The 26,406-nt window shown below is 37.9% G+C and overlaps 1 protein-coding gene across 21 annotated transcripts in view; it reads left to right on the top strand.

Annotated features, from left to right (window-relative positions):
- SOX5 (SRY-box transcription factor 5) overlaps positions 1-26,406 on the top strand; it is a 645,179-nt gene that overhangs the window by 585,411 nt on the left and 33,362 nt on the right. For all 21 annotated transcript variants that reach the window (XM_072042398.1, XM_072042388.1, XM_072042411.1 and 18 more), the window contains one exon: positions 21,963-22,140. In XM_072042398.1, the coding sequence (XP_071898499.1) occupies positions 21,963-22,140 (178 nt within the window). The remainder of the gene's footprint in view (positions 1-21,962; positions 22,141-26,406) is intronic.

Genomic DNA, 26,406 nt, shown 5'->3' with positions numbered 1-26,406 from the left:
GAAGAAGCAGTCCCATTTGGGTCACAGCAAGAGCTTGATAAAAATGTGCTCTTTCTTTTTGTTAGTGTCCTCTAGCATGCTGTCCATGTCCTTTATTGTGTTGGAAAAGATTCCTTGAATTGACAATGGTGTCTTGTTTTTTACCGTAACAGTAAAGCAGCACACATTAAAAATAATCAGACAAATAAATAATACCATTGTCAACTCAGTGAGATACATGTCCAAAGGATAAAATAGATGGTGTGGAACCAGTGGTTGTTGTGTTAATGAATCAAGCTTTAGGTCTATGTTTTCTGCCTTCTCTCCTCAGTAAAGACTTTCTGGCTTCTCAAAGTTTACCCTTGGCTTGGCTTCTTCTTTTGTGTACTGTAGAGCTAGGATCACAAAGCCATGCAGTGCCTGATGATACTTTTTTTTTTCCCCAAACGTTGTGTCTATCGTTAACAAGAGATTTTTGTGCGTTTTACAAGGGGAGCTTGTGTGTGGCTAGTGGCTTGCTAGATCCACTACACTTAAAAGCCCAGTGTTGATTTTGGATCTTTGTGCACAAGCAGAATGTCTGGTGAGATCTAAGGGGGCGCAGTGTTTATTTTGTGGCAATTGTGGAATTACAAGGCCTGCCATATCTACTGGTACCGTCAAGCACAACCGTCTTACTGGCAGCTGTCAAGATCAGCCCTTGTGTTTTATTGCTTTTTCATATTTGTAGGTGTTCCAGTGCCTTTGGCTTGCAGTCCTGTAGGACACAAACATAACTTATTTGCAAATAGCAAAAAAAAAAAAAAGAGTGGGCCACAAGGAAAGGAAGGGGGCTCCAAAAGGCTGTAAAATTGTGCAGCATGAGCCCTGCGATGCATGCTGTTTTCAATCTGCTGTGTGCCAGTTGGAAGCTCAGAGAGAGAGCGAGAGAAAGAGAAAGGATAATGCTGAGAAATGATAGAGTGGCTGTGACCTCCAAGCTCAGCCTGGAAATCCAAGACATTGATTTCACTTAGCATTCCTGCTGAGAAATCCGGCGGAGTTCAGTTGTAATAAAAGAACAAGATTCTGTTCTAATGGTAATGGCGTATGACAGACATACCACTTTGTCTGTCCTCAGCACCAGAGAGAGGAGAATTGGAGAAAGGTCACCTGACCCGCCTGTGGTGTTGTGCGAATGCTATACTGAGCTTTGAACTCCAGCCTAGAAGCACAATTATTTATAATACTAAATGATAAAGGAACCTTTATAGAGCCTACAGTAATTAGAATAAAGCTTATACAATAGTGCAGTGGCCTGGCTCGGAAAACACGCTGGCAAATCCCTTGTAGTGTCAGAAACTGAAGCTTATATGTTGAAACTAAACACCTCTGTTTGTGTCTGTGTGGACCCTCCTTGGCTTTTTCAGAGCTTGTTTGTGTTCAACATTTTCACAAATATATTGTTTGATATATTTGTAAATTAATACATATTTTTAGCTGCTGTCAGGGTGTATCAGTCTGAATTTCAGAGCCTTTTCTTTTTTTTTTTTTTCAACCCCCAGCAGCAACTTGGTTCATGAAGTTAGTTCTTGGTAGTCTTTCTCACTGTTACTGCATGTCAGATCTCCACAGATGAACAGTTAATGCCTTAGACAAGCTTTCGATACTGTTTGCTGAATTTTTATTTTCAACCCACAGTTTACATTGGCACAGCTTTGGAAATACACTCAAGTGTTTAGAGACAAGGAGACAGCCTTACCTGAGAGTGTGTCAAGCTCCTGGCAAACATCTAGGTCACTTCTGAAAAGCTATGTTTTTTCCTTCTTGTATAGTGTTAAAGTTAGTGTGCTGCTCTTTGCAAGGATTCTTCAAAGTCGGCTTCAGCAGCAGATGGAACAACTGCTGGCTCTAGAAATGCTGAGAAGCATCAGAGGGAGTTTGCCAAGGATCATCCTTTAAATCTAGTAAGACTTCAACACATCCCTGAAACTCCTCTAAGACCTTGGCAACTCCCATTTTGGCAAACCTTTTATCAGTGGCCCTCACCAGTGTTTGAACATTGTGCTGGCCAGACTAACCTGGCATCTTCTGTTGTCTCACTCGCCTTTCAGCAGATGTGACCTGGAATGGTCATATTCACTTCCTAGGTTTCTGTACTATAACTTTTAGGAAACCATAGAGATGCCATTATGCTGTGCTGTACACATTCTGTCAAGTTTTGGTTAGGAAACTGAGCTGGTGTCGTACATTCTTCCAAGAAGAAATCTCAGTGCCAGAAAAATTGATTTAAGAAACAGAGCTAGTGGAGCCTGTCCAAAAGAAAATGCGTGCGTCTTGCGGAAATGGATTTTAACACAGCTTCTTCTTGAGCAGTTTTAAAAACAGCCGGTATGCTAATCATACCATTCAAATTTACCAAGGCCTCCTCCACAACCCATTTGAAAGGCAACTGTCTTTTAAGTTTGCCAAATTGTGCTGGATTTCCAAAGTCTGTCTTAAGCACATTTTGCATTTGATCCTGTAAATGCTTGCATGCTGCTTAGCTGGGTGTTCAAGATTGTTACATGCTCCCAAATAAGTAGAAGAGGATGAGCACAGGTGAAGATAAAAAGTAGGCAGAATAGCTTAACCAGCCAATCTTGTGATTACCTTCAATCCTCTTGCTTGTACAAGACCACCCAAGAGGGGTTAAAAAAGCCCACAGTGTTGTAAAGAATATGTTTATCTGAACAGTGACCCCTACCGCAGTACCAGGATCCTCACTAAGTGGCATCTTCATTGTCATCAGGTGAGGTCATCATGCTCTTGAATAAGCACAGCAATATCACCCTCACTTGTAAACAGTCAGGGCTCTGTTCAATCCTGCTTTTGTTCCATGCTTTTTATGTTGCACATTTAAATATAGCATCTAGTGCTTATGTGATGTAATATCCTAGCCCTTTCCATGTAACCTTTCAAGTACAGTAATTCTGGAGTGAATTTTCAATGTAGCTTATAAATGTAGCTAAATGATTCCCAGTATTTAATGGAGCACAGTGTATTGTCTGTAGCATCTGCTGAAAACCAGGAGCAATTCAGTGTGAAATGTGACAGGAGAGAATTCCTGGGCAAATTTCTTTTAACCTTGTTATGACCTCAGCCCTAACCCTACTCACAGTTGTGTCTCCATCAATGGCAACAGCACACGGATTGTCCAAATCAATTTTTTTATTCTTTTCAAATACTTCTGGCAGTGATGTTACTATTTGCTCAGCAGTAGCACCTGGGAGTTGTGACAAGGAAAGGAAATGTGTTTCAGACAAGCCAGAAACAGCACTAAGCAGTTGGATATACGCAATCAGATTCTCCTTGGCTACAATATCCAGACTAATATCAGTATGAATCCTTAACCAAAGATGTTTTTTTTTCACATTATCTGATCCCTCTGATCACCTAAGTAAACACTGGTTTGAAAATTTTTTATGTCACCTATGGTCAGCAATAGAATCTCATTTGAAAGACTTGGAGCTTGCCTCTCTACCACAGCACAGACTGGTCTTCAAATGGCCAGAGATTCTCCAGGGGAAGTTCTAATTTGAGGAATATCTTCTGGCAATGCTACAGTTGCTGCTACATGCACCAGCTGCCTCTTGCATCCTGCTTATAGTGTAGGAAGGATAGAAAAGAGGCCTACAGTGTGCTGTCCCAGTCAAAACTGGTGAGACTGTACTTTCCAGTTTCAGTGGGAAAGCTCTCTTGACTGAGGAAAAAAATATGAAAAAATAATAATAATAAAAGGAGGGAAAAAGAACATGTCCCTAAAATTGTCTACTAATAAAAACATCCATCTAGATGATATTTCTTATTCTATTTCATACAAACTGTTGACTTGAACTTCATTTTAGGTGATTACCCTAAGCAGCCCTGTTAGTTGAGTATATCTGTCTCACTTTCTCTCAGTTCTCTCTTTCATGTGGTAATGCAGAATGTCAAAATTCATCCTGGGGAGATCTTGGGGGAAAAAAAACTAAAATAGGCTCTGTTATGTACATAGCTGCATTGGCTTGCTTGCCACATGAAGCTATGACTGTTTCAGGAGTCTAGCCAATATGGCTAGACATACAAATTCCTTGTACCCTCACAGTTTCCATTTCTGATCACATTGTTTTTCATGATTGAGTATGTTAAAGGAAAGTATTTAATTTCAGTTCTAGAGATGATAGATAGGTTGCTGTTCAAATGAAGAAGGACATCAGTGTTTCCTCTTCCTAACATTTCTTTTTATTTAATGTAATCAAGTATTTTTGGAAATATGAGCTAATAGTTCTTCACAGCACTGTGAAGTAGTTCAGGTGTAGGGGCAGACAGCTGTGTCTTTATAAGAAGACTGATAATTGCTGTGTACAGGTGATCGAATGGTGTGACTGTTTGTGTTAGATGGGACAAAACTCTTTTTCTTGTCTGCAAAGCGCTAGAGACGAGAGGAACATCCTGTCTGAAAGTAACACATTACGTCTTGTATACTAAAAGCAATTACTGTCCTCCGTATTAGTTGAAGAGCTCAGCAGCTGCTGAATGCATATCCAAGCAGCAGGAAATTAAGGCATTCTTACTTTCTGTAAAGGGTGTACTGGGATATTTCAGAGTGAATAACAAGAGTTATCATTAAAGTAATGTAAGATGCACCATTTCTGCTACAATGTAAGGGCTATGTTTACAAAAGTTTTATCTCCAAGATTTGCAAGGCTCTCTTATTTTTGAGAATTTCTGGTCTGGACATAATTCTTTATACACCAGTGATTAAAAATAAAACCCACCTTGTAAATGGATGTATTAAGCTTTTCAGCACCAGAATAGTGGTTAGTGATAGAATATTATCTATCACTACATTCAAAGCATTATTCAGTGCTTGCATTTCTCAATCCCTTTGTCAGTCCATCAAACAGGTTAGAATAGCTGCAGGATAATTAAGGAAAAGTTTATGGTATGGATGCAGTGATGTATAGGGAGCTGGAAACCTCATCTGCCTTATCTGTGCTAAGCTACTTGGTGCTGTGCTACTTCTTTAGCGTCTGTGTCCATTCCTAATGTAGAGTTTGTAGCTAATCATCTCTTTACCTGGAAGCTTTTTTCCTTTGCTGCCCATGCTTTTAATCCCAAATAGCAAAATACAGAGCTGGTGACAGAATCTTTGAGGCTGTTCTCCTCTTCTTTGCTGTGCTTTCTATACACAACATCCAGGCATATAAACAATGACTTTTTAAACCATTTGCCAGAGCACAATGAAGTGATGTGTGTTAATGGAACTTCTTAAGATGCTCTTCTAAAATAGCGAGTGTGTTCTGAACAATAAAAACAGCGTTAATAGCAGTATCTAAAAGGCAGCAGCAGTAACAGTAGGGACTTGCACAGCATTCTCTCTGCCTTCCAACCCTCCCTACTTTCCTTAAAATAAATCAAATACATAGAGGGGCTTCTAGGATGCTTTTTCAGATTAACTCTCCACAGCTCTGTTTCCTGATATCATGTCTCTCTGGTTGGAGCCTGTCTCTCAAGCAGAGTTGCCAGCCAGTCAGCCCTTGTCAGACTCAGTCGGCACTTTTTATAAAGAAAACTCAGAAGAAAACATAACAAAGAGAAAAGGGGGGAGGAAAAAACTCTGAAATCTGTGCTTGCAAAACAAAAGCGAGCCACACAAATTAAGCAATACCGCAGCATTTCTGAAAGAGATCTTCAGAAATCAGACAGGGAACAACAGAGATGTAAAGCAAAATGGTACTGACAGACATGCAATGTGTGCTTCTTACTAGTTCATTGCTGTTCTTTGCTGCTAGTGCCTTCCTTTAGCTGGTATGAATAAATAAAGCATCCACTTTCTTCCAAGTGGGAAAGTTGGGTGGTAGAGGGGTAGCAGGTAGTAGTTTTTACTGTTTTTGGTTAAATGAACCACAGCAGTGGCTTAACACTGAAGACCTAGGTATTACACCATGCACTGTTACTTTCAGCCCAGGTCCGTTTCAGAATCCCTCAGTGTTCAAGAGCGCTGGAACCTGACATTTGGTTTCAGCTTTGTGTCTTATTCTGTTACTTAGAAAACATTGACTCCTGGTGAAGCTGTATGACAGAGTTACCCATTTAGTGTCACTTGGAACAAAGCACCTGAATGAGAAAGAGCAGCATTTTGCAAGAAGAGACGGGGGAGTCCCAAACAAGAAAATACTGTCACAGATCTGAGCGTTTTTTTTGGTAGCATTTTTTAATGCTACCAAGATGGCTGTTGAGTTGATGTTGCCAGTTGGTCAAGTCATCCTAAAAACAGCAGTAAAAGGGTTTAAGGAGAGTGTAAAATCTGGAGCTGCATAATGTAACAGAGAAAAGTTTGATTTTTCTAGTTGTGGTGGTTTTTGTTAGTCATCCTCACCTTTTGGGTGCTTTCATTCAGTGGGAACAGTTGGAAACTACTTAGGAGAGGTTCTTTCTGCTATGGAAATGGAACCAACCATGAGGAGAAATATAAGAAGTTCAGCTTGGGATGCAGCATTCTTCTCTAGTGGCTGTCAGGTATTGCAGTGGACATCTTTTACAGCACAACAAAGATGAAGGATCAATACCAGCTCTAAGTTAAACATAGGTAACAAAACCAGGCAGTATATACCAGTATCACATTAATTTCTAGTTCCCTTCATAATATGAAATTCAAATAAAGTAGAAGTCAAAAGTCCTTTATTCCAGAGAATTATTTTTCTAGAATCTGTGCTGTTAGATTCTATAAATCAAGAAATATGTTTATTCCAGGATCACGTATGCAAAAAAATAGCACTGCAGCCATGTACTGACTTCATGGATTAGAAGACAGCTTGAAATGGAGCAGAGGACTGCTTCTACCAGGTCTTTTTAGAAGGAAACAAGGTACTTCACTTAAGGAATGAAATCTTTCACAGCTTCAGCTGTATTTGGGTATTTTGTAGTATGGTTTATAATTGAAAGTAAAGTACATCGGCTTCTTTGACAGGGATGTGTACTGGACAGCAGTGTAGCCATCTTTTACCAAATAAAGAACTTCTTTTCAACATAGACAGTAAGTTCCTGAGGTGAATGACTCAAATTCTAATATGATCATTCAAGCAGCTTCTAGAAGTTCCTTGCTTTGTCTGCAGAGGAGTGGTTTTCTTCCATGTCACATACTAGATTTGAAATTAGATCCTCTTGACACATCCCAGCAGAATGCAATTCAAACTAAGCATCAAAAAAAATAAATTTTGTGGTAAGTATTCCTGTACCCAGTGTTGATTGATCACCATTTAACAAGGGAGCTCTACAACCTCTTTCTTTTTTATTGTTATTTAATATAAAATATTTTAATCTGTAATGTTAGCTGTAGATAGCTGAAGAGAAACAACATGAATGGCAGAATGATGAAGGAATCCATTTTATTTTCAAATTCAAAGAGGCAGTTTCTCATAGGTTAGAGTTCACTCTAAAATTGTATGAAGTGCTTGGCAAATATTTCACTGAAGTTTCTGAGAACAACACATTTGTTGTACAAAATACATTTTGAATTATGTAGTCTAAAATGAAATGGTAGGAGCTGGGATTTAAGAGAAATTGTGTGTAAATTGACACTTTAGTGTAGTCATTTCTCAGGGCAGTATAATTACATCTTGTGATTTTATAATGGACAGTTCCCTTCAAGTTCAAGCTCCTGGAATCACGTGAGTATGTAAGAACCCCATTTAAACAAAAAGCTTCAGGCTGTCATGGCTGAAACTTATAGTTTGATATGTATTTCGAAGGCTTAGAAAGCAGCTACCAAATAAAATTAATTTATAAGTTCTTATTTTAATCAAGTGACATCAGTTTTCAGTCCAAAATCATAGAAGACTTCATGTTGGCCACTCTACTAAGGCATAACCATTTCTCAGCAAAATTATGCTTGCTACCATAGGATATCCTGGTGAAAATGCTTAAGTAGTGTCCAGAGAAAACATTTGAGAGCATCCAAGGAACATTAGAGACAGGCAAATGGAGGCAACAAGCCTTTTTTTTTTTATGTAATTTGACTGGAACTAATACAGGAAACCAGTTAGAAAATTTTGATCTCAATCATGTGCCTTTATTCACTAATGATGCCAAATGGCAAATTCAAATGTGTACTTTTAGTACTAATGAATTAGTTTAGTTTCTGTTCATTTATTTCATTTCAGTTGCTACATTTTTCCTTGCTGCTTTTAAAGGATGGATAACCTAATGCCATGACTGGCATCTCTGGAAAAGAAAAATATTAAGAAAAAAAGACTTTAATAAAAGATTGTTCAGTATGTTGACATGCTGAGCTCATGGAGAAGAAGACCTTGTCTCTTACAGTTTCTCAATTTCCAATCATGATGTTACAGAAATAATATAACTTGGAATGGTTCATAAGTTATTAGTTCTTAAACTTTTTTTGAGCAGATGTGCCAACACCTGCTAGTAAATTTAAAAGAAGGGGCCACTTCTAAGGGCTAAGTGTGTACGGAGATGTAACACATGGGTTCGTGCGGGCTTTCAGCTGACATGCCAGGCAGTGACACGTCACGTCATGAATCAGCCACATCGAGTTACATGATTTCAGGCTAACAGAACACAACAGGAGTTACACAGAAACAAACACAACTCAATGTGACATATCCACGGGAAAACTGGCAGAAAAAGCTTCTTAAAATTGAGTTTCAGGGGTACATTTATTCCTCTCCAAAATGCTCCAGAGAAAACTATGAAGCAGTGTAGCAGCAAAGAAAAGCATGTAGTAACAGAATTACTGAAGTTGTTTTAATTCAGTGTCCGATTAGATAGAAAACACATATATATAACAATTCTGGAGAGTGTTTTTTTGTGTCAAATTCTTGTGAATTTCTGTTTTTCCAAAGGTAGCTCTCTCAGGGTTGCAGTCATTCCAGGTCAGTGATTATTTTTATCTTTAGCCATGCTAAGAGCTGTATAGACTTCAGGTTACTGCTGTAAGTTAATATATTTTGAGTTGAGATCTTGGTTGCCTCAGTAAATCTTGAGTCCTTCCAGTCTGAACTCTGTTGCTTTTTCTGCTTTGCTTATGGATCAGAGTGACCCCTTTGTGCCTGTTTCTAATACTCAGTCTTCTCTGAAATTATCCTTTATCCGTTTATGGATACTCCTATCTATCCTATTCTAATGTCCACTGAAAAGAGTCAGCAATTAAAACACTGGGATAAATTTATTAATTTGTTTGCTTATTATTCATTATAAATGTGTGGATAGCCTGTGCTTTCAGTATTCTCTATAAAAGGCACAGACCTAATTCAGGGTCAGAGAAATTCAACACATACATTTGGCTGAGAAATACATGTCAAGTAGCATTTCATTTGTGATACCAGAAGTTAAAATGGTGTCACGTGACTGTTTGCCCACTACATTTCATGTCTGGATTTACAGTTCTTCATTTCACAGCCTCAGTAATACAAATTTCTCTACACAAAGTGAGTCCTCCCAGTGAAGTGCAGCTCATAAACAGGATGATGTAGTGGTGTATTACCTGGGAGATCCACCAATGTACCAAACAAGTTAAATATACAGGGACACTAGTCCTAGTGTGTGAAAAAAAATGACAATCATGACATTTTGGCTAGCCGAAATTAGCTAGTGAGAAAATCGCACAGATATTCCAAGGCCTATAGGCCAGAACAAATTGAATAGATACTTTTCTTCTGCCTTCATTTTTAAACAAGCAAGATGTTCCAATAGTTCCAGAAGTAGCGAAGCCAGGTTTCGTTTGCGAAGTCTCACAGTGCTTAGACAGGCTGGAGACACAGTGTACCTCTCTTTGGGGGATTCCCTGGTGTCTGTTAGAACATGAGTAAGCATTGGAGGCTTCTCCTGAGGTGAGAAGCTTGGAGCGTCCCCCTTTCCCACCCCACTGTATCTTCACACAAATTATATGGGACCTTTGAAGACTTCATTCTTTATCAAACCTGATGAACACTGGCCGGTGCTCTCAAAATACCCATAGAGATGAAGGCTGCCAAACATGCATATATGCATACTGACCTTACGTGTACACCCACACACATGCAACCCCCCTAATTTTGAGGCCAAAAGTAATCCAAAAGTTGGACAACTCTCAAGGGTTTTACAGGCATGACATCTAAAATTTCAAGTAGATTCAGGATGTCTTGCTACTTGCTTTTCCTGTGCTGCTGTTCTTCATCCCCAGATGATCACAATTCAGTGCTGGGTTGAAGGATTCCCATGATAGTATCATTTGGGACTCACTTTGTAAATTGCTGTGGGCTCAAACAGAAGAAGATAACACTATATAAATATGTTGTTACTGGTGAAGCAATGAAATTATCTTATACTTACCAAGTACACTAGTGTCTTGTCTTGATCATAATTAATCAGTGATATACACGTTGAGTCAGTGCTCTAGGATTCGTGCCCAGAATAAGTCACAAAACATAGCAGCTTTAGTATGGGAGAAAAGGGAGGGGGAGAAGGTCTCTTTTTTTCCTCCTTTTCTTTCTTCTGGATAAGATACGAAAACTGCCCAGAGCTGGCCCTCTTCAGAAATAGTGAATCAGCCTCTTGGAAATTTTTTTAAGATGTCAACTTTCCTTTCATACACTTCTGTGAAGACAAAGAATGTTTTAACATCTGTATTGAAGTTATCATTAAAATAAAAGGAGATCTGTAGACATCAGCTATAAATCATCAAGAAATAGCTTGTGGGTAACCTTTGACACAAATGAACCTACTTGAAATGAGCTAGGGCTGGATTCATTGCCTTTAGTGAAGCCAGTAGGTGGACTAAGGTCCCCTCTCCCTCTTTGCTTCCCCCCTCTCTTCCCCCTGCCTTTCCATATCTTTCAGTGTTAGCTTCTGGGAGGTGAATGTGTTCTGGCTGAGTGATGGAAATGCATTTGGATGTGTTCTTAAATAGACATTTGTTTTATGTCTGAAAAGAATAGGCCAATCTTAACAGTGTGATGCTGGGGCTATTTGAAAGGTATTTTTTAAGGCAGTTGTCTTCTTTCAGCTTTACAAAAACTATTTTAACCAATTGTTTAGGCTTGAGGAACAGCATGGAATATCTATTGTGTAGAGATGCATGCATGTTCTACAGAATTAACAAGAAAATGGTATACAAAAATCTGCCTAATTTTACATAATAGATTTTTGGCATTCTTGTGATCTGACTTCAAATCCATGCTGAGTTTCTACAGTATAACAGAAATTCTAGTTAGCAGTTGTTAATTTTAATTTCTAAGATGCTAGGTTTTAAAAGGAGCTGAAAGTGTTCAGCATCTCATGGGGACAAACTATGAGTCTTACTAATGAATCCAGCAATTAGTGGTTCATTGTGCCTGCCAGCAATTTGGCCCTGATATCAGTCCTGATGGTGATTTCATTTTTGCTGTTGTGAATCAGGAATAGGATCTGAAGTCTATTCACCAAGGGGGGCTCAATACTTCTTCAACACTGTTCTGCTTGTAATCTGCATTCAGTACTGACAGCAGCAAACAAAAAAAAAATGGAAGTACAATATATTTCAATTTTAATTATGATTATTATGGTTGATTAATATGTTCATTGGGATAATTATATAACATCAATAGTACTTATTAAATTTAAAGGGTTTTAAATGGTAGTGTCCCTATGCAGTTAGATAAACATATATATGGTGTATGCCCACTTTGCATAGAAGAAACCCTTTTCATAGATGAAAGGATGTATTTCTCCAATCATATAAATAGAGAATTGAGACAAAAGAGGTGGCCCTTTACTTTCTGTAGGCATTTGCATGACTGCAAAACACTGACATTTATGTTTGGTAATATTTTATGATAACTTTTCAAAGATTTCAGTGACCATGTGCAGAATAAGATAAGATAATGAGTGACTCATTCAAGTTCACAGAGAAAGTTTGTTGAAAAACCAGGAATTGAACCCAAGTCTCTTTGGGTCCCTGTGCATGACTCAAGTAGTAAGCAACAAAAAAAAACATGAGTATGGCATAAGAATAGGAATGACCCTTCCCAGAAGTGAACTCTCAAGTAGTTAAGCCCCACATATGTGATTATGAGTGTGATATAAATATTAAACAAATCTTGTTTTTGTGTGAGTGCAGTACTTCATGATGGAGCATGTGTTTGCTTTGAACATTCCTTACAGTACATCAAACTCCCTCCAGTTTCTGGAACTGCTGATTAGATTTCATCTTACTGCTAAAAGGAGGTGAAATGAAAAAATACCCAGCAAGGCAGAGTTGTAAAATCATTTTGATTTTAGTGATCTGGGATGTTGTTAATAGCATGCAAGTATTAAAGACAGATGAATTTTGTGTTGATAGTTTCCCTTTGAAAAGCTATTAGTTTGAAAAACAAGTTGTCAGGCAGGTCATATCTGCAGTTACAAAACATATTTTGACATTTTTCATACAGCTGTATGTATCTATAAATGAAAACAGTGCATTTTATCTTTGCACTGCTTATTTGTAGTGCTGCATATGTTGCTGCCTCTTGGTGAAAAATCCACCTAGACTACATAGAGATAACCAAAGTCAGAGAAGGCACAGGTGGTTTTTGAAAAAGAAATTCTTAGCCCACTGTCAGTTGTCCAAGATGTTTGAAATCTCTTTTATTTCAAGCTTTTTTGACTCGTTTCTTCTAAAGTTTTCAACAGCTGTTTTTTTGTTGTTGTTGTTGGTTTTTTTTGTTTGTTTTGGTTTGGTTTGGTTTGGTTGTTTTGTTTTGTTTTGTTCTGTTTTGTCTTTTTTTTTCCCCCTGAATCTTACAATCCATGCAGCATTTTTACTTCTCCTGCCTGACCACAGCAGGAGGAGGGGGCTGTTGCTAATTTGTTTTGATATGGTACGCTTTGGTCTGTATTCTTTTTGAAATTAATTCCTTTTGCAGGTGTGGGGTTAGAGGTGGTGGTGTGCTCCCAGCGAAGGTGTCATCCACCACAGAGAGGAGGTGGGAGGCTTTGATCAGTGTGGCTTCTGTTTTCTTGTTGTTCATTTAAAATGTACCAGTTTGTAATGCTGTTTGGCTTTGCAGGTCCTTGTTTTATTTCCTTCCAAGTCCTTCCCCATCCTTTCAGGTTTTGTTGTTTTCATTGCTGTTCATTCCGCTTAACATTTACTGGAGATTATTTGCTGGAAGGTGATGACTCCAAGTTCAATTTAGGCAGCAAACAAAATCCAGTCTAATGTCTATTTCTGTTTTTTTAAACAGCCTTTTTATGGGTGGGACATTATTAAGGACAGGATACCACATGTTGAGGCTTCTGGGTTTTATAAGGACAGAATTCTGTAGCAAGGACTTAAAAATCCAACCAAGACCCAAGCTACAAGGCATCATGCATGCTTCAGTGCAGGGGCTACTTCAGTTTCTACCCAGCACGAGTTCAGGAATACATACCACAGATCAAACTATCTGACAGCTGTCTACTTTTTCTTGCAACTTCTTCTGAAGCACCTCGATGTATGGGGGAAGTTCAAGAAAGTATTCAAAAACCAAAGCAAGCAATAAACAAAATCAGCCCACCACCAAACATTGGCCTGAATTAGAGTGGCAATTGCTCCATTCTTCCTTGTGACTCAGCTGTTTACTCACTGTGTGAGATTAGACAAATCGCTTAGCCACTTTGTGCCTTTTTCTTCTCATTTGTAAAATAAAGCAGAAGCTGTCAGAGTACTTATGAGCTTTAATTAATTAATATTCATTTCAAGCACTGGAGAAGTGATTTTTTTCCCTCTTGCCATGTATTTCAGTGGGGGCACTTCGGAAGAAACGTCGTGTTTAGGAAAAACTTTTCTCCTCTTGTCCCCTGCAACTCCATGATTCTCTTTAATGGTTTTTGCTTCTGGTGAAGTAATGTACATGGTTAAAAGCATGAAAAATTAGTTGTTGGCTTCCCCTGAAGATTTGCAGTGTCTGTGTTGGTCCTTGCTGACCCATCCCTAAGTCACTCTTCCTGCTTAGTGGCTGACTTGAGCCATCTTAGAGAAGCACTTCATTATTAGCATTATACCAAATAGAGAGGTACAGCAGTGATGTGAGAAGAACAGCTGGAAAATAATTATTAGAAGCAAAAAGCTAACTAAAGAACCCAAATTTGGCCTGAAGTCTGGACTAGCAGAATTTCAAATGTCCTGTCTTTCTCTTCATTGACTCTTGTATCTTTAGTCAATATGGACCCTTCTCACAAGCTTTGCTGAAGTTTTTTTTGTTGTTGTTGTGTTGTTGTTGTTTTGTATATGAGGCTACTGAGTTAAATTTTCACTCACTCAGAGATGCAGAAAAAGAAGGAGCTTTTCACTATGAGGTACAAGCAAACGCTGAAAGCCCTTTGTTTGTGCAGTTTTGGTTCATGCTGTACTGAAAATCCATGCACTGAGTCATGAGCAGCTCTCTCTTCAGCTTGTTTTGACCTAGAGGAAGAGCAAGTGCTCAAACAGCAGAATAATATCAGTAGGAGTAAGCCAGTTATTTTTGTATGGATGAAAACGAATTTTTGAAGTTTGGATCTGATTTGGAATAAGCATCCATAAGTCATCAGGTTTATCTAGAGGTGTAACTGAAAACTCATCATCAAGCAAAAATAGCCCAGAAATTTCATACCAACCACTTTCCTCAAACACATTGTGCTGTTTGTCTGTGGAGATTACCAGGAGACTTCACAAGGATGGTGGGTGTTTTGGCAGTCCAAAGCAAGCCAGAAGCTGCAAGTATGGTTTGGAGGATGCTTCTCTGAGGATTTTAGAAACTAAATGAATGATTTTTGAGTAAACACAAATCTTCTCATTTTGCTAGGTTTTGTTCCCTGATGTATTCTGTTGGCCAAACAGCCTGCCTTGAGCTCCAGGAGACCCCAAAAGACTAGGTCCCAGTGTAGTACTTGTCTTTCCTGAGAAGTTTTTGGAGTTGCTTTTAGCGTTCTGTGTGCACAGTCCTGTCCAGATGGTATGCAATATCTAGGTCACGGTTGGGTGTAGACTTCAAGAAGGAGTTACATAGCTCCCTACACAGATCTGGGGTTTAGGCTGCTCTGCAGCTGAAACTGCCCCCACACTCTTCCACATCTGAGGTAACTGGAGGACTAAAGTGATCCTAAGCTTATTTGGCATTTGGTCCTCTGTTATTTCTGCATCTGTATTCTGTGGATCAGAGAACAGGGTGATATTACAAAGTAATCACTGTACAGAACAAAAGGTTGTGGGGAACAGAGGGAAACGTATAGCTCCTAGGGCCTTCCGTGTTTAGAGACAGGTCATTTTGCATGCTCCTCTTTTGTTCTTCCTGTGTCTGTCTGTGATCCTGTGTACAAATTCTGAAAACAACAGTACCACATACAAAGGGAAAACCACCCAACAGCTCTTTTCCTTGATGACATGTGGACTAGGCAAAATCAAAACTCAGGGTTTCCAGGGCAGCAAATTAGTCATTGTAACTGCAGACTTTCCTTTCAGTTCGTCTTCCTGTAAAGGAAATGAAAGGGGAAGAAATTAGGGATCTTTCTGAGAGGACAAAGTCTCTGGAGAATATCCTCAGTGAGAGCCCGTAGTGTTGTAGAAAAGGAATGGGAAAGATAAAACAAAACAAACAAACAAAACAACCTTGTGTCACCTGTATTACAGAACAGAACAGATGAAGTTTGTGTTCTCACACCACTTTGGCCCCTGAACAGGAGTGGAGTCTGTGCAAGAATTGTCCTGTGTATGAATCAGCATTTGGGAGTAATTTTTCTTTTAGTAGTCCCCTAAAAGGAGCAACCAATAGAACAAAACCAATGCTTCTCATAAATCCTGTGTTTTGAGTCCCATGAGTAGGAATTTTTGGGCAATGTCAGTAAAGACTGGAAGCATTAACTTTGGTTGGGTAACACGTGCTAAGTCCAGGATGTGTCCAGTTTCTGAGAGCAACATGTTTGAAGAACGACACTCAGCAAAGCAACTCCTTAAAAAAAATAAATTTGCTTTGAATAAATTCAGGCTGAGATGTTTCTGTATCTATCACAGAACAAAAAGTCTGTGCACTTTGCAGGACCAGGAAGGAAGGAGACAGTTTTTTCTAATATTTGCCTTTTGTTTTATCTTGTGTCTTTCTTCTGTCTAATCTTGGTGCCTTTCTTGTCCTTCCTGAAAAGAGTCTGGTTGTACCTTCTATGTTTGGTGTTCAAACTCATGGGCAAGAGATACAGGAGAATAAAGTGAATTCTCTGCACCTGAAGAATAATTCTGTTGTTTTTATTATCATGTCATGACTGAGATGCCTGTTTATAAGTCTACATCTCTTTCTTTCTATGTAGTTAGAAAAATTTCCACCTTTGCAGGAAGGGACACATTATTCTTAATCAAAACTTGAGAATGTGGCAGGAGGAGGTGCAGCTGCAGATGAGCATTATCTAATTCACCCATCCTGTCATGTGAACATCCCTGCTTAATTTAATACAATTATTTCATCAGTGAGGATAATATCAGCAGCATGATTCATTTATACAACATGTTTCACAACTGCCATTACCTCTCGGCTTCTTATAATCACTATTGATAATTTCACCATGAGTGGCTTCAGAGGAAGGGGAGGGAATGTGAAGAAAGCTGCCAGTATATTTTTGTGAGTGTGTGGACAACTGTAGTCTGGAAGGGACAATAATGCTGAAGGATTTTATTTGCATATATGCTGTCCTACCTCTGTTTCTGTTCCATGTTGGTTAGAGGGTTCTGGATGAGCAAAAGATTGAATGTATAAGCAAGCCACTGATGGGCTGCATTGTTCAGTGTGCAACAATAGCATCTTTGTCTTCTGCCCCAGACATAGCAGTGAGTGCTCTGTATTTTGCATTTCTGTTGAAATGAAGATCACAAAGAAACAGAAACAGGGTAGAGGAATGAGGCTTTGTTTCTGGTGAGGTGGTAGGGTGCATTCTTTTAGAAACCCCCTCTCCAGCTCCTTATTTCTACTCATTTGGCTGTAATTTGTACTGTCAAGGTCATTTAAATAAGCAGCAAGATGTGGCAAATGTGTTCCCAGAGGTCATGAAAAGCCTCTTTGGTAGAGCATGCGAGGCTGTGCTTATGCCAGGCCATTTAAGCACATTTGTATAGCCAGTCAGATGATACACAGAGTAGTTCATAATTTTGTAATAAACCGTACAACCTGGATATTCAGTGTGTGCCACAGTGGGATGCACCATTTGTGTTTAAATTACAGTACAATAATTCAGCAACTTTATTTTAATAGTATTCCAATCTTTAAAATATGTGAGAAGAAGTGAGATTATAAAATCCAGATTGTCTAAGTTCTTCCTCCCCACACACCTTCACGCACCTTCTTTTCAGTCTCTGAGACTAGTTCATTCATCTGGGCTATTGGTCTTCTGTTTAGTTCTTAGTGTTGAAATAGCACAATTTTTAAGAAGTGATTCAGAGACATTCTCAAAGTCAGATTTCAGTTCCTTCTTTCTACATATTCAGATATAAAATAACCTTTTATCTTAGGAGGCAGTAAATAGAGACAGTGTGACTGAAACATAAAAAGACATCATTTCAGCCACCTATTTGTAACACTGTTTGGCTGTGTGAGTCAGAAATTCTAAAATCTGAAACTCGCTACATTACTGTATGACCATCACCAAATCTTTTCCTTTTCTGTCTCATGTTTCCTCCCATATTAATAAGCGCTTTGTGTTCACCTAGGATTGTATGTTTTCAAAGGACCATACAAACCTTATAACAGCAGTGTTATGAATACTCAACTTATCAGCAGTATTTCTACTTAAATGTTGCTTGTCAGACATTTATGTTGGGGATTTCCAATGTCTGATGCTTAAATATGAAAGCTCAAAGTTGTACAAAACCAGGTAGAATGAAGTTACAGAACTCAGCTCTTGAATATTCTATATATCACCCAAATTTTGGTGTAGATAAAGGATTCTTCTTTCTTCCCTCTTATGTTAGACCAGGTGAAAAAAAGAAATCTACATCAAATCAAGGATCTAATGTTCCATAAGCTCCAAAGTTTTGGTTAATGACAGCCTTCCAATCCTGGGAAGTGAAGCACCAGTTTGGCCTAAAATAGCAACTAACTACAACCATTCTGACACTGCTGTGGTACAGGGGATGGGAATATCTTACCAGTGGTTTGTTCTTGCTGTGGGTACTTCAATTTGTTAGCCCCCCATTGCTCCTCATTGTGTGTTTTTGCTTATGCTTTATTCTCTACATTTATTTGTGCATGTGTGTGTTTTTTTTTTTTGCTAGACAAATATGCTACTTTAAAGGAAACATTTCATAACCTTTAATCAAGATCATATTTTACTTTCATCACATCTGTGTTTATATTATCACAAGCCTTTTGGGTCTTAATGTCCTCTGCTCTAAGTATTAATCGTTTTGGCTGATATATAAATAAATGTTTGACTTTGTTTAACTCTTTAAACAATATTGGCTTGAAAAAAAATCTTTACCAATGGCATCTGAGAATAACTGCATATCAGAAAAAGGCAGGGACCAATTAATACTGAGGTTTTTCTAATAAAAACTAAGTGCGGCAAGTAGTTCTGGGTTCTATGCCCAGTATCCCACTGCATAAAATCAAATCTCCTGACTATAAAGATACAATCTACCTGGAGTGAATATGCTACATCTATTTTTTATTATTATTGTTACTCTTATTTGCCCTAGCCGTCTTTGTGTTGCAACTATATGCAGTCTTGACATACCTGAAAGTGAAGCCTGCTATTCTATAATGTGGCAGAATGTTAACTGAAAGATTTTATAGTCAAAGACAAAATCAGGCCAACACCCAATTCTCCTCTAAGTTACACAGGTGCAATTCAAGAATGAAGACACTGCAGTTCTTGATTTAAACTGGAAGAGCAGAGAATAGGAACTCATTTAGAGAATTTTGAATTTATGTCTGCAGATAGGATAAAGAGTAAAATAGTTTACTGAGTATAGAACTGAAGACCCTAACAGTCATCTTCACATTTAACACAATTGTATATTATTACCTGTCTCACAGATATTTTTTAGACTCCCATGGAATAAATGGTTCCACTGTGGTTAAGAGGATAAGTTAAATTATTATCAACTCATGATTCAGTGTAGGATTTATAAACTCTCTGCCTGAATTTTTTATATATTTGAGTTCCAGTGAGAATTTCGGAATGTTCTTTGAAATAAAAGAAGTAAAAATGTTATGAAGACCAAACAGTGAAGTAATATCATTTTGTAAATACATATAATATCAGAAACCTGTTTACTTATTCCATTATATGAGAACCAAGCTTCTGTGACCTCCAATTACTTTTCCATTAGCCTGAACACACAATGAAAGTGAATGAAGGGGTGACTTGGAATGACGTTTATCAGCTCTGGAGCTGTCAACTTCTATTACTTCCACAAGACCTTATACTTCTTGGCTCCAGAGAAGCTGTGCTGACTTGAATGAAGAAGAGCATTCTTACTACCAAGAATAGTTACAGCATAGACAGCTTCATCATAGGATGCCTGCAATCGAGAAAACGCCTCCCCTATTTCTAACTTGCATTAAACGAAACCAAAACCACTGTTCTGTAGTGGATATGCGCAAGACTTCACCTTCATACCAGGCTAAAAAAGTGGGACAGAAGAACTGAGGAAAGGGAGAGGGAGCGAGGGAAGGGAAGGAAACTGTAAGGACAGGATAATCCAGGGCTTAAAGTGCAAGTGAGAGCCCTTGCCATCAATGATTTTGTTGGTCCATGTGAACTGAAGTGCTGCTCTCAGACTGATTTCCATTGGCCAGAGGGTATGCAGCAGCTTCTACTACCATATCTGAAACTAATTAGCCTCTTTTGTTGACACTTAGAATAGAGGTCAAGAATTGAATATACATAGAAACTAACCCTTCTTGAATTGAACTGAATCAAGTCTGTAGGCAGGTTTGCATTGCTTCTGATACTGTCTTTCAAATAGATGACTTTGCTCTTCAGGGATCCTTGTCTGGCCCAGGTCAGCCACTGTGTATGGTTGGTTCACTGGTTAGTTTGAACTTAGACTTTTATGCAATTGTCTCAGTACTGATATAACAATATAATAGTTGCACTGTTGTGGGCTTTTTTTAAATTGAAATCAATAGAACAGCAGAGCAAGTCCCCTTCCATTTAATGTATTTTAATCCATTTTATTCTAATACAGTTGGTTTTGTATTTCTGTAAAGGAATGAGTACCTTCTTATAATGTCAGATGTTGATTGAGCTGGGCAACATTTTAAACCCAGTAGCTTAAGTCTCCTAGAAGATCAACAGAACTCTGCCTTCTGAGAATACAATAGATGAGTCTGAGAGTATGACCAATTCAATCCATTGTTTTTTCCCCTTTTACTGTTATGCACAAGTTGCAACTAGGATGGCTTAAACACTACTTAAAGGATAACACCTTTGTCTATTATGTTCTTGACACAATTGTTTGCCAAGCTTAAATTTATTTTTAACTATGACTACTACAACAGGATTTTTTTTTTACAATATTTTTTTTACAATTACTTTTGTCTACTATTTTACTACTTTTATCTACTACTGAAAATGATTAAACATAACAAAAGTGCTTAGCTCAGAGCTTGCTTCTTTAAGGTAATTGAAAAGTTATATGAAAGTACTTTCATATTTTCAAATTTTCAAAATTGTCTTGTGTTTGGAGACATACATTTAATCATACTTCCACATGTGACAGTTGACTATAAAATTCCTTCTTTACTGCAGCACACCACTCTCTATGGAAAAGAGTCAGTATTGTATGATAGTAGTTGCAGATACCTTAGCAGTAACACTAAAGCACTCAAACATTGTAAGTCTAATTCCAGTCAGCATTGCATTGTTTAAAGTCAGGAATAATTCTTTAAGAGTGAGTGTACTTACAACTTACAGAGATCAGAATCAACTTCTTCAGTGCCTGGAGCTGAAATAGCATTGTGTGTTGTAGCACTTTCTTTTGCTTAAGGAATGGTTTTCTGAAGTCAGTTTGAGAGGAGAGCAAAGCTGATATCTACATGGTTCTAATACCATATACATTATTTCTGGTTACTTAAAGTCAGTTAAAATGATTTCTAAAGTATCCTTTGCTGAAAAGGTTTTTCTCCCTTGCCTGTTTGCTTTTTGTTGTGTTGTTGTTGTTTTTGTTGTTGTTGTTTTTCCTTGCTATTATGGTCAAAGAAAAGCACATAACTGAATTTTAATGTGTTCTATAGCACTGTCAGGTACTATATATAATCAAGCTAGGTTTAGGAATAATTCCAATTACCCTGCAAAAAATGTCATCCAGATATTCTGGTTTTGCGTTGCAATGATTACCCAAATCTTGAAATCCAGCTCAGGAAAAGTTGAGAAAATACAGGGGCTTATGCAGAATTATCCAGTTTATTGTTTCAAATTTTGTGGAAAGAAATTGCAGTTTCTCCCTGCACTCTTGTTGTGGTGGGAAAGAAGTGTTATGTTTCTTATGATATTTTTGTACTTGCAATTCTAAGCCTGGAAGTTCAGAGGAAAGGACAAGTTTAAAAAAAGAAAAAAAACAAAAAAAACACCAACAACACCAAAGGCAACAAAACAACAACAACAATAAAGCCTACTCAATCATTTTTGCCCAATTTGTATGGTAGTGTAAAAGTAAAGTAAAAATTCTCTCCATCCATATTGAGTTTAAAATAAAATAAAATATAACTTTAAAAATACTCTTAATTTTCATCATAGAAGCATTAATATGAAGAGTTTCTTCAGGGACTGTTCTTAAAAACAAAGTGCAAATGGAGAATGTTCTCTGATTGTATCAGGCTCATTTACTAATCCATCAGTCATCTAAGTTCTGATCTGGAATGGCAAGATGGTATCACATTTGATCTTAATATGTATCATACAACCTTACAGGTTTAGAGGTTCCTATGAGCTGAAAACAGCTGAATTGCTTGGATGGTGGTGTGCCAACAGCAGTTTTTTAATAACACTCTTTTATCTTCTGCTCATCATAGGATGAAGTGGCCCAGCCTCTGAACCTTTCAGCCAAACCCAAGACATCTGATGGCAAGTCTCCCACATCACCCACCTCTCCTCATATGCCAACTCTGAGAATAAATAGTGGGGCCAGTTCACTAAAATCCTCTGTGCCAGCAACATTAGCTAGTCCTTCGGCCAGAGCTAACACAATAGGTAAGCTCACTTTCATTTGACCTTCCTCATAATGGTTAATAGGTGTTATTTGAAAATGGGCATTTATCAGACAGCAGTGTGCGAACTGTCAGAGGCTGACCATAATGCTGTATTTATTGATACCAATTAAGAATCTGCAACAGACTTATCATTTCAAGAAGAGTATCTTAACGTTTACAGACTCGGAAAACAAAATCCTGTGTTATTTCACATAATGCGTTATCAATAATGGTCAATAAATGCTGTTTGTTTAACAGCATATGTTAAAGACAGACACCTGTCTAATGGCAGGCACTAAAGATAAGTGATACTATACCACATCATCTTTAAAAAAGCAGGTGATGAATCAAATTTAAAAAAATAAATAAACGTCTACATATGCAAATAAATACATCTTTGCCAAAATACAGGTTTAATGTTTAGTCCACCATAAAACTGCATTGGCCATTATTTTATCTCAGTCTAACTAGCAAAACTACTAACAGCTTCATTCAAAATAAAACAAACAAACAAACAAACAAAACAAAAAAAAACACAAGATTTGTGATGTATCTTGTGAATAGTCTTGACTGGCTGCTTTTAACATTGTGGCAGAAAATAGCATTAATTTTTCCTCCTGTCAATATGACCTCTTTGCCTATAGACCATCTAAATAATAATGGTCCTAGCAGTGATTTTGCAAGTCCTGTGTGTTAAAGGGACTGCTCTTTGCATGTGTGTAAGTAAAAAATGTACACATCCCATTCTGCATCCTTCTAACTGAAACATTTTATTCCAAGAAGTGTTTGAATGTAATATGAACTAAGATCTCAGTGTATAAATCATGTTGTGTTAAGGGAATTGATGTAGACTGCTGTACCTTTGCTACTGTGAAACATCTCCAGTTGGTCACTTTCAGAGATGGCACAGAAAATGAATGAAACTGTGGGTCAGACCAATCAGAAGCAACTTTTGTGATATCTCAGTGCTGTGTAGTGAAACTATTTTGTTTCTCTGTGGTTCTCTTCCAAGCTCTCTGGTAGTCCATGTTCTACCCGAATGATTATCTTCGGTGTTCAAAACACTGTGCATACAAGATTATTGCTAATGTTGATGAGAGTTCCGTATATCAGACAGTAAATATGCTCCTGTGCCCTATAGAAAAGAAAATAACTTTATTTGGTATGACAAGTTACAACTGTGTAAATATTTCATAAATATCTCATCATTAATTGTTAATGCATGTATTATTCTTAATAGCCCTAGACTGTTTAACATGTTTAACGGTAGATAATCACGTATTTCATCTTTCATTTGGTTGGCTCTACTGCTCTCCATGTACAGTGCGCCAAATTTCATTTTTTTCACATCAAAGTTTTTGTCCTCAATAGACTGAGCACCACATTAAGATGTGGTATTAAGCACCTGACCTGCATCTCAGTGGCAGGACATCTCTTGTTCTCTCCTCTTCAATCATTTTTCACTACACACCTCATATTTTTCATAGGTTTGAGACCCCTGCAATTTACTTCCTTTAACAAAATGCAGATTTTGAAATTCTGTACCTGTAATGAGTGATAATGTAATTGGATAAAAGCTATGAGGATGAATGAAGCTTTAAAGGTCACTCTTGTAAGAAGAATTAATGTGTTATACCATTAATAAACCATGGAAAACTGTGGAGAAAAAGATAACATACTTAAGTTATTGTTAATGACATAGAGTTCACTGCTGTATATCTCCTAGCTACAAATATAGAAAGTGACTTTTTGAGGTTGCTGAACAGTATAACTGTGCATACAGTATATATAAGATAAGGAATCTCTCACTGTGGAGCAGGAACTGGACAGACATAGCCTACTTCTAACAAAACTCTATTCTTTATGGAGGACTACATGAAGAAAAGGCTTATGAACACTTCAGAGAGTCCGTTCCTGCTAACTGCTAGGTCAGGTCCAACCAAAATTATAGCTCGTTACCATGTTGAAATCATTTGGTGATCTTAGAAAAAAAAGAACATTAAATTTTAAGTCACCCTCCAGTAGGAGCTACACCACAAAAACAGCTTGGTAGCATTTTAATAAAGGTACTATGAGAGACTGGTAGAGAGGTATACTTTTTATCTTGAGAGATGGATCTCTCCAGGAAAGGTCACTGAGAAATATGCAGTCACTTGCCAGAGAGTTATTTCCACCATTTGAATGATCGGGACTGTCAATGCAAGAAAAGGGTTGTCTGCCCTAGATGTGCCTGAACCGCCTTGCTGGGGTATAGCTGAGCTGTCACCTTTCACCGCCACTAACTTCAAATTAAAACCATTCTCTGAGAGAAGTTCTTAAGGCTGCGTGGTTCCAGTGGCATGGAGAAACGCTCATGTGTGTTCTGCTTTGTTTAGGGAATATAAACTTATACCTTCCTGTGATTAAAAGTGTAGCTGCAGTTGGGCATACACATACATAATACTTTTCCTTATAGTGTATAAATTATGCTACAGACTGAGCAGTCACAAATGTCATGACTTCATGTATGACTTTAAATCCAAGCACTTCTTTGTGGGAACAGGCATATGTCCGTGTACTAAAAACAGAAATGACTTCTCTCTGCCCTTTGCCATTATCTTCAACATCTCTGTGCTAGTTTGGCAATCCTTGTAACTAAGTGCATTTTATGTAATGCGGTTCCCCTCTCTGTCAATAATTCACCACCTACCCTAAACAACAATAATTTACATTCAACTCGCTTCTATATTAATCATTTCCCTGCACACCAGCATCTTGGCAGCTACTGAAAAACATAAGGAGTGCTTGCTTTTATTCACTGTCATGTGCCAAACTGTCTCAAAGATAGCAGCATTCAGGAAAAGCCAAATAGTCTGGAGAAGGGCATGAATTCCAGTTCCTAGGCAAATTCAGCTGTATTACAGATTGGAAGTATTATACCTAGCCTAATCAAGAGCACAAGCAGCAGTAATACTACTGTTTGTTTGTTTGCTTCCTTTTTAATTTATTCCGACTACATGCAAGCTTCATCAGTAACAGATGCAAAGTGGGGAAGAAACCAAGCAAGTTTTTAAAATGGATGTTTAAAAAAAAAAAAAGTCAACTGGTAGATAGATATGTGTTGGTGCAGGTTATATCCTTTCTTACACTGGGGAAGCTGGAATTAATGGAATTCTGTTGGCTGGGAGTTGCTGAACAGGGACAGTTGATAAAAACAATGTGGATCAAGTTGGTTCATTTAAAAGTCTCAGGGTAGTTAGCCAAAAGCTACCCGTTAGTAAAATTAGCAACAGTCAAACTGCACTGAAACTTTTCTTTTTAGTTTTTGCCCACTGCATCTGTAATCTAAAAAAGATAAACAACAACAAAAAAACACAATCAAGCCAAAACCCCAAATGAAATCCTTGTAGCAGTGCAGCACTGAACTAATCTGACATCAGCTTCTTCCCCTGAAATGTTTTAAGCAGCAAGACAATGTCCTACGTTTTTTGGCAATCAGTGGATCAGATAGAAGAGTCTAGCAATACAACAAGGATGTGTAATCTGACATGATTAGACAAGGCTCTTTAGGAACAGAACATTCATAATTGAGACAAAGAAAGAGTATTAATAACACTTTCCTAACACGGCAGTTAGCCATTTTATATTTCCTTTCTTTAATCTTAGTGTTTTTCAACAAATCATGGGATTTAATAGCGTGTTTTGGCAGATTAGAGGATTTATGGCCCAGATGTTTTTTGTTCTAAAAATGGATTAGGGTGTAAAGTTTGCTGGAATCCATGGAACATGTTGAGGCAAGCCGGTCATTTTGTGTGTGATTAGTGCCTGCCTTCTGTCTCACAGTCCCTCCATCTGTCACAATTCACCAATGGATCTGGTTAGATTTAGCCTCATGTCACAAACAGAAGTCCCTTTTCTGGGCAATTTCATATTACAGATTCATTTTATGCCATTTTTATGCCCTAGTTAAAAGACAGAAAGAAGTGTGTGTGCATGTGCGTGTATGTGGAGAGGGGGAGGGAGATGGGTAGATATTAGCCTCTCCTTTAATGTTTGAAAAATAGACTGGGGCTTGGAGTCTCCCATCAGTATTCTATCCTGCAAATCACATGCAGATCATAATAAGTATAATCTACAGTACGCTGAAGAAAAAAAATGACAAAGTGTCACATTTAAAATTAAATAGTATTAGCTCTGCTGGTGATGCTTGTAACATTTTAAAAGGAAATAATTCAGCAACTACTAAAGCTAAGCCCTAGGCTGTGAATTTGCAGCAAAACAGTGGACG

This window comes from Anas platyrhynchos, chromosome 1 (assembly GCF_047663525.1).
Source record: "Anas platyrhynchos isolate ZD024472 breed Pekin duck chromosome 1, IASCAAS_PekinDuck_T2T, whole genome shotgun sequence".
Taxonomy (NCBI): Eukaryota; Metazoa; Chordata; class Aves; order Anseriformes; family Anatidae; genus Anas; species Anas platyrhynchos.
The sequence above is the reverse complement of the archived record's forward strand: the minus strand, read 5'-3'. Positions and strand labels throughout refer to the sequence as shown.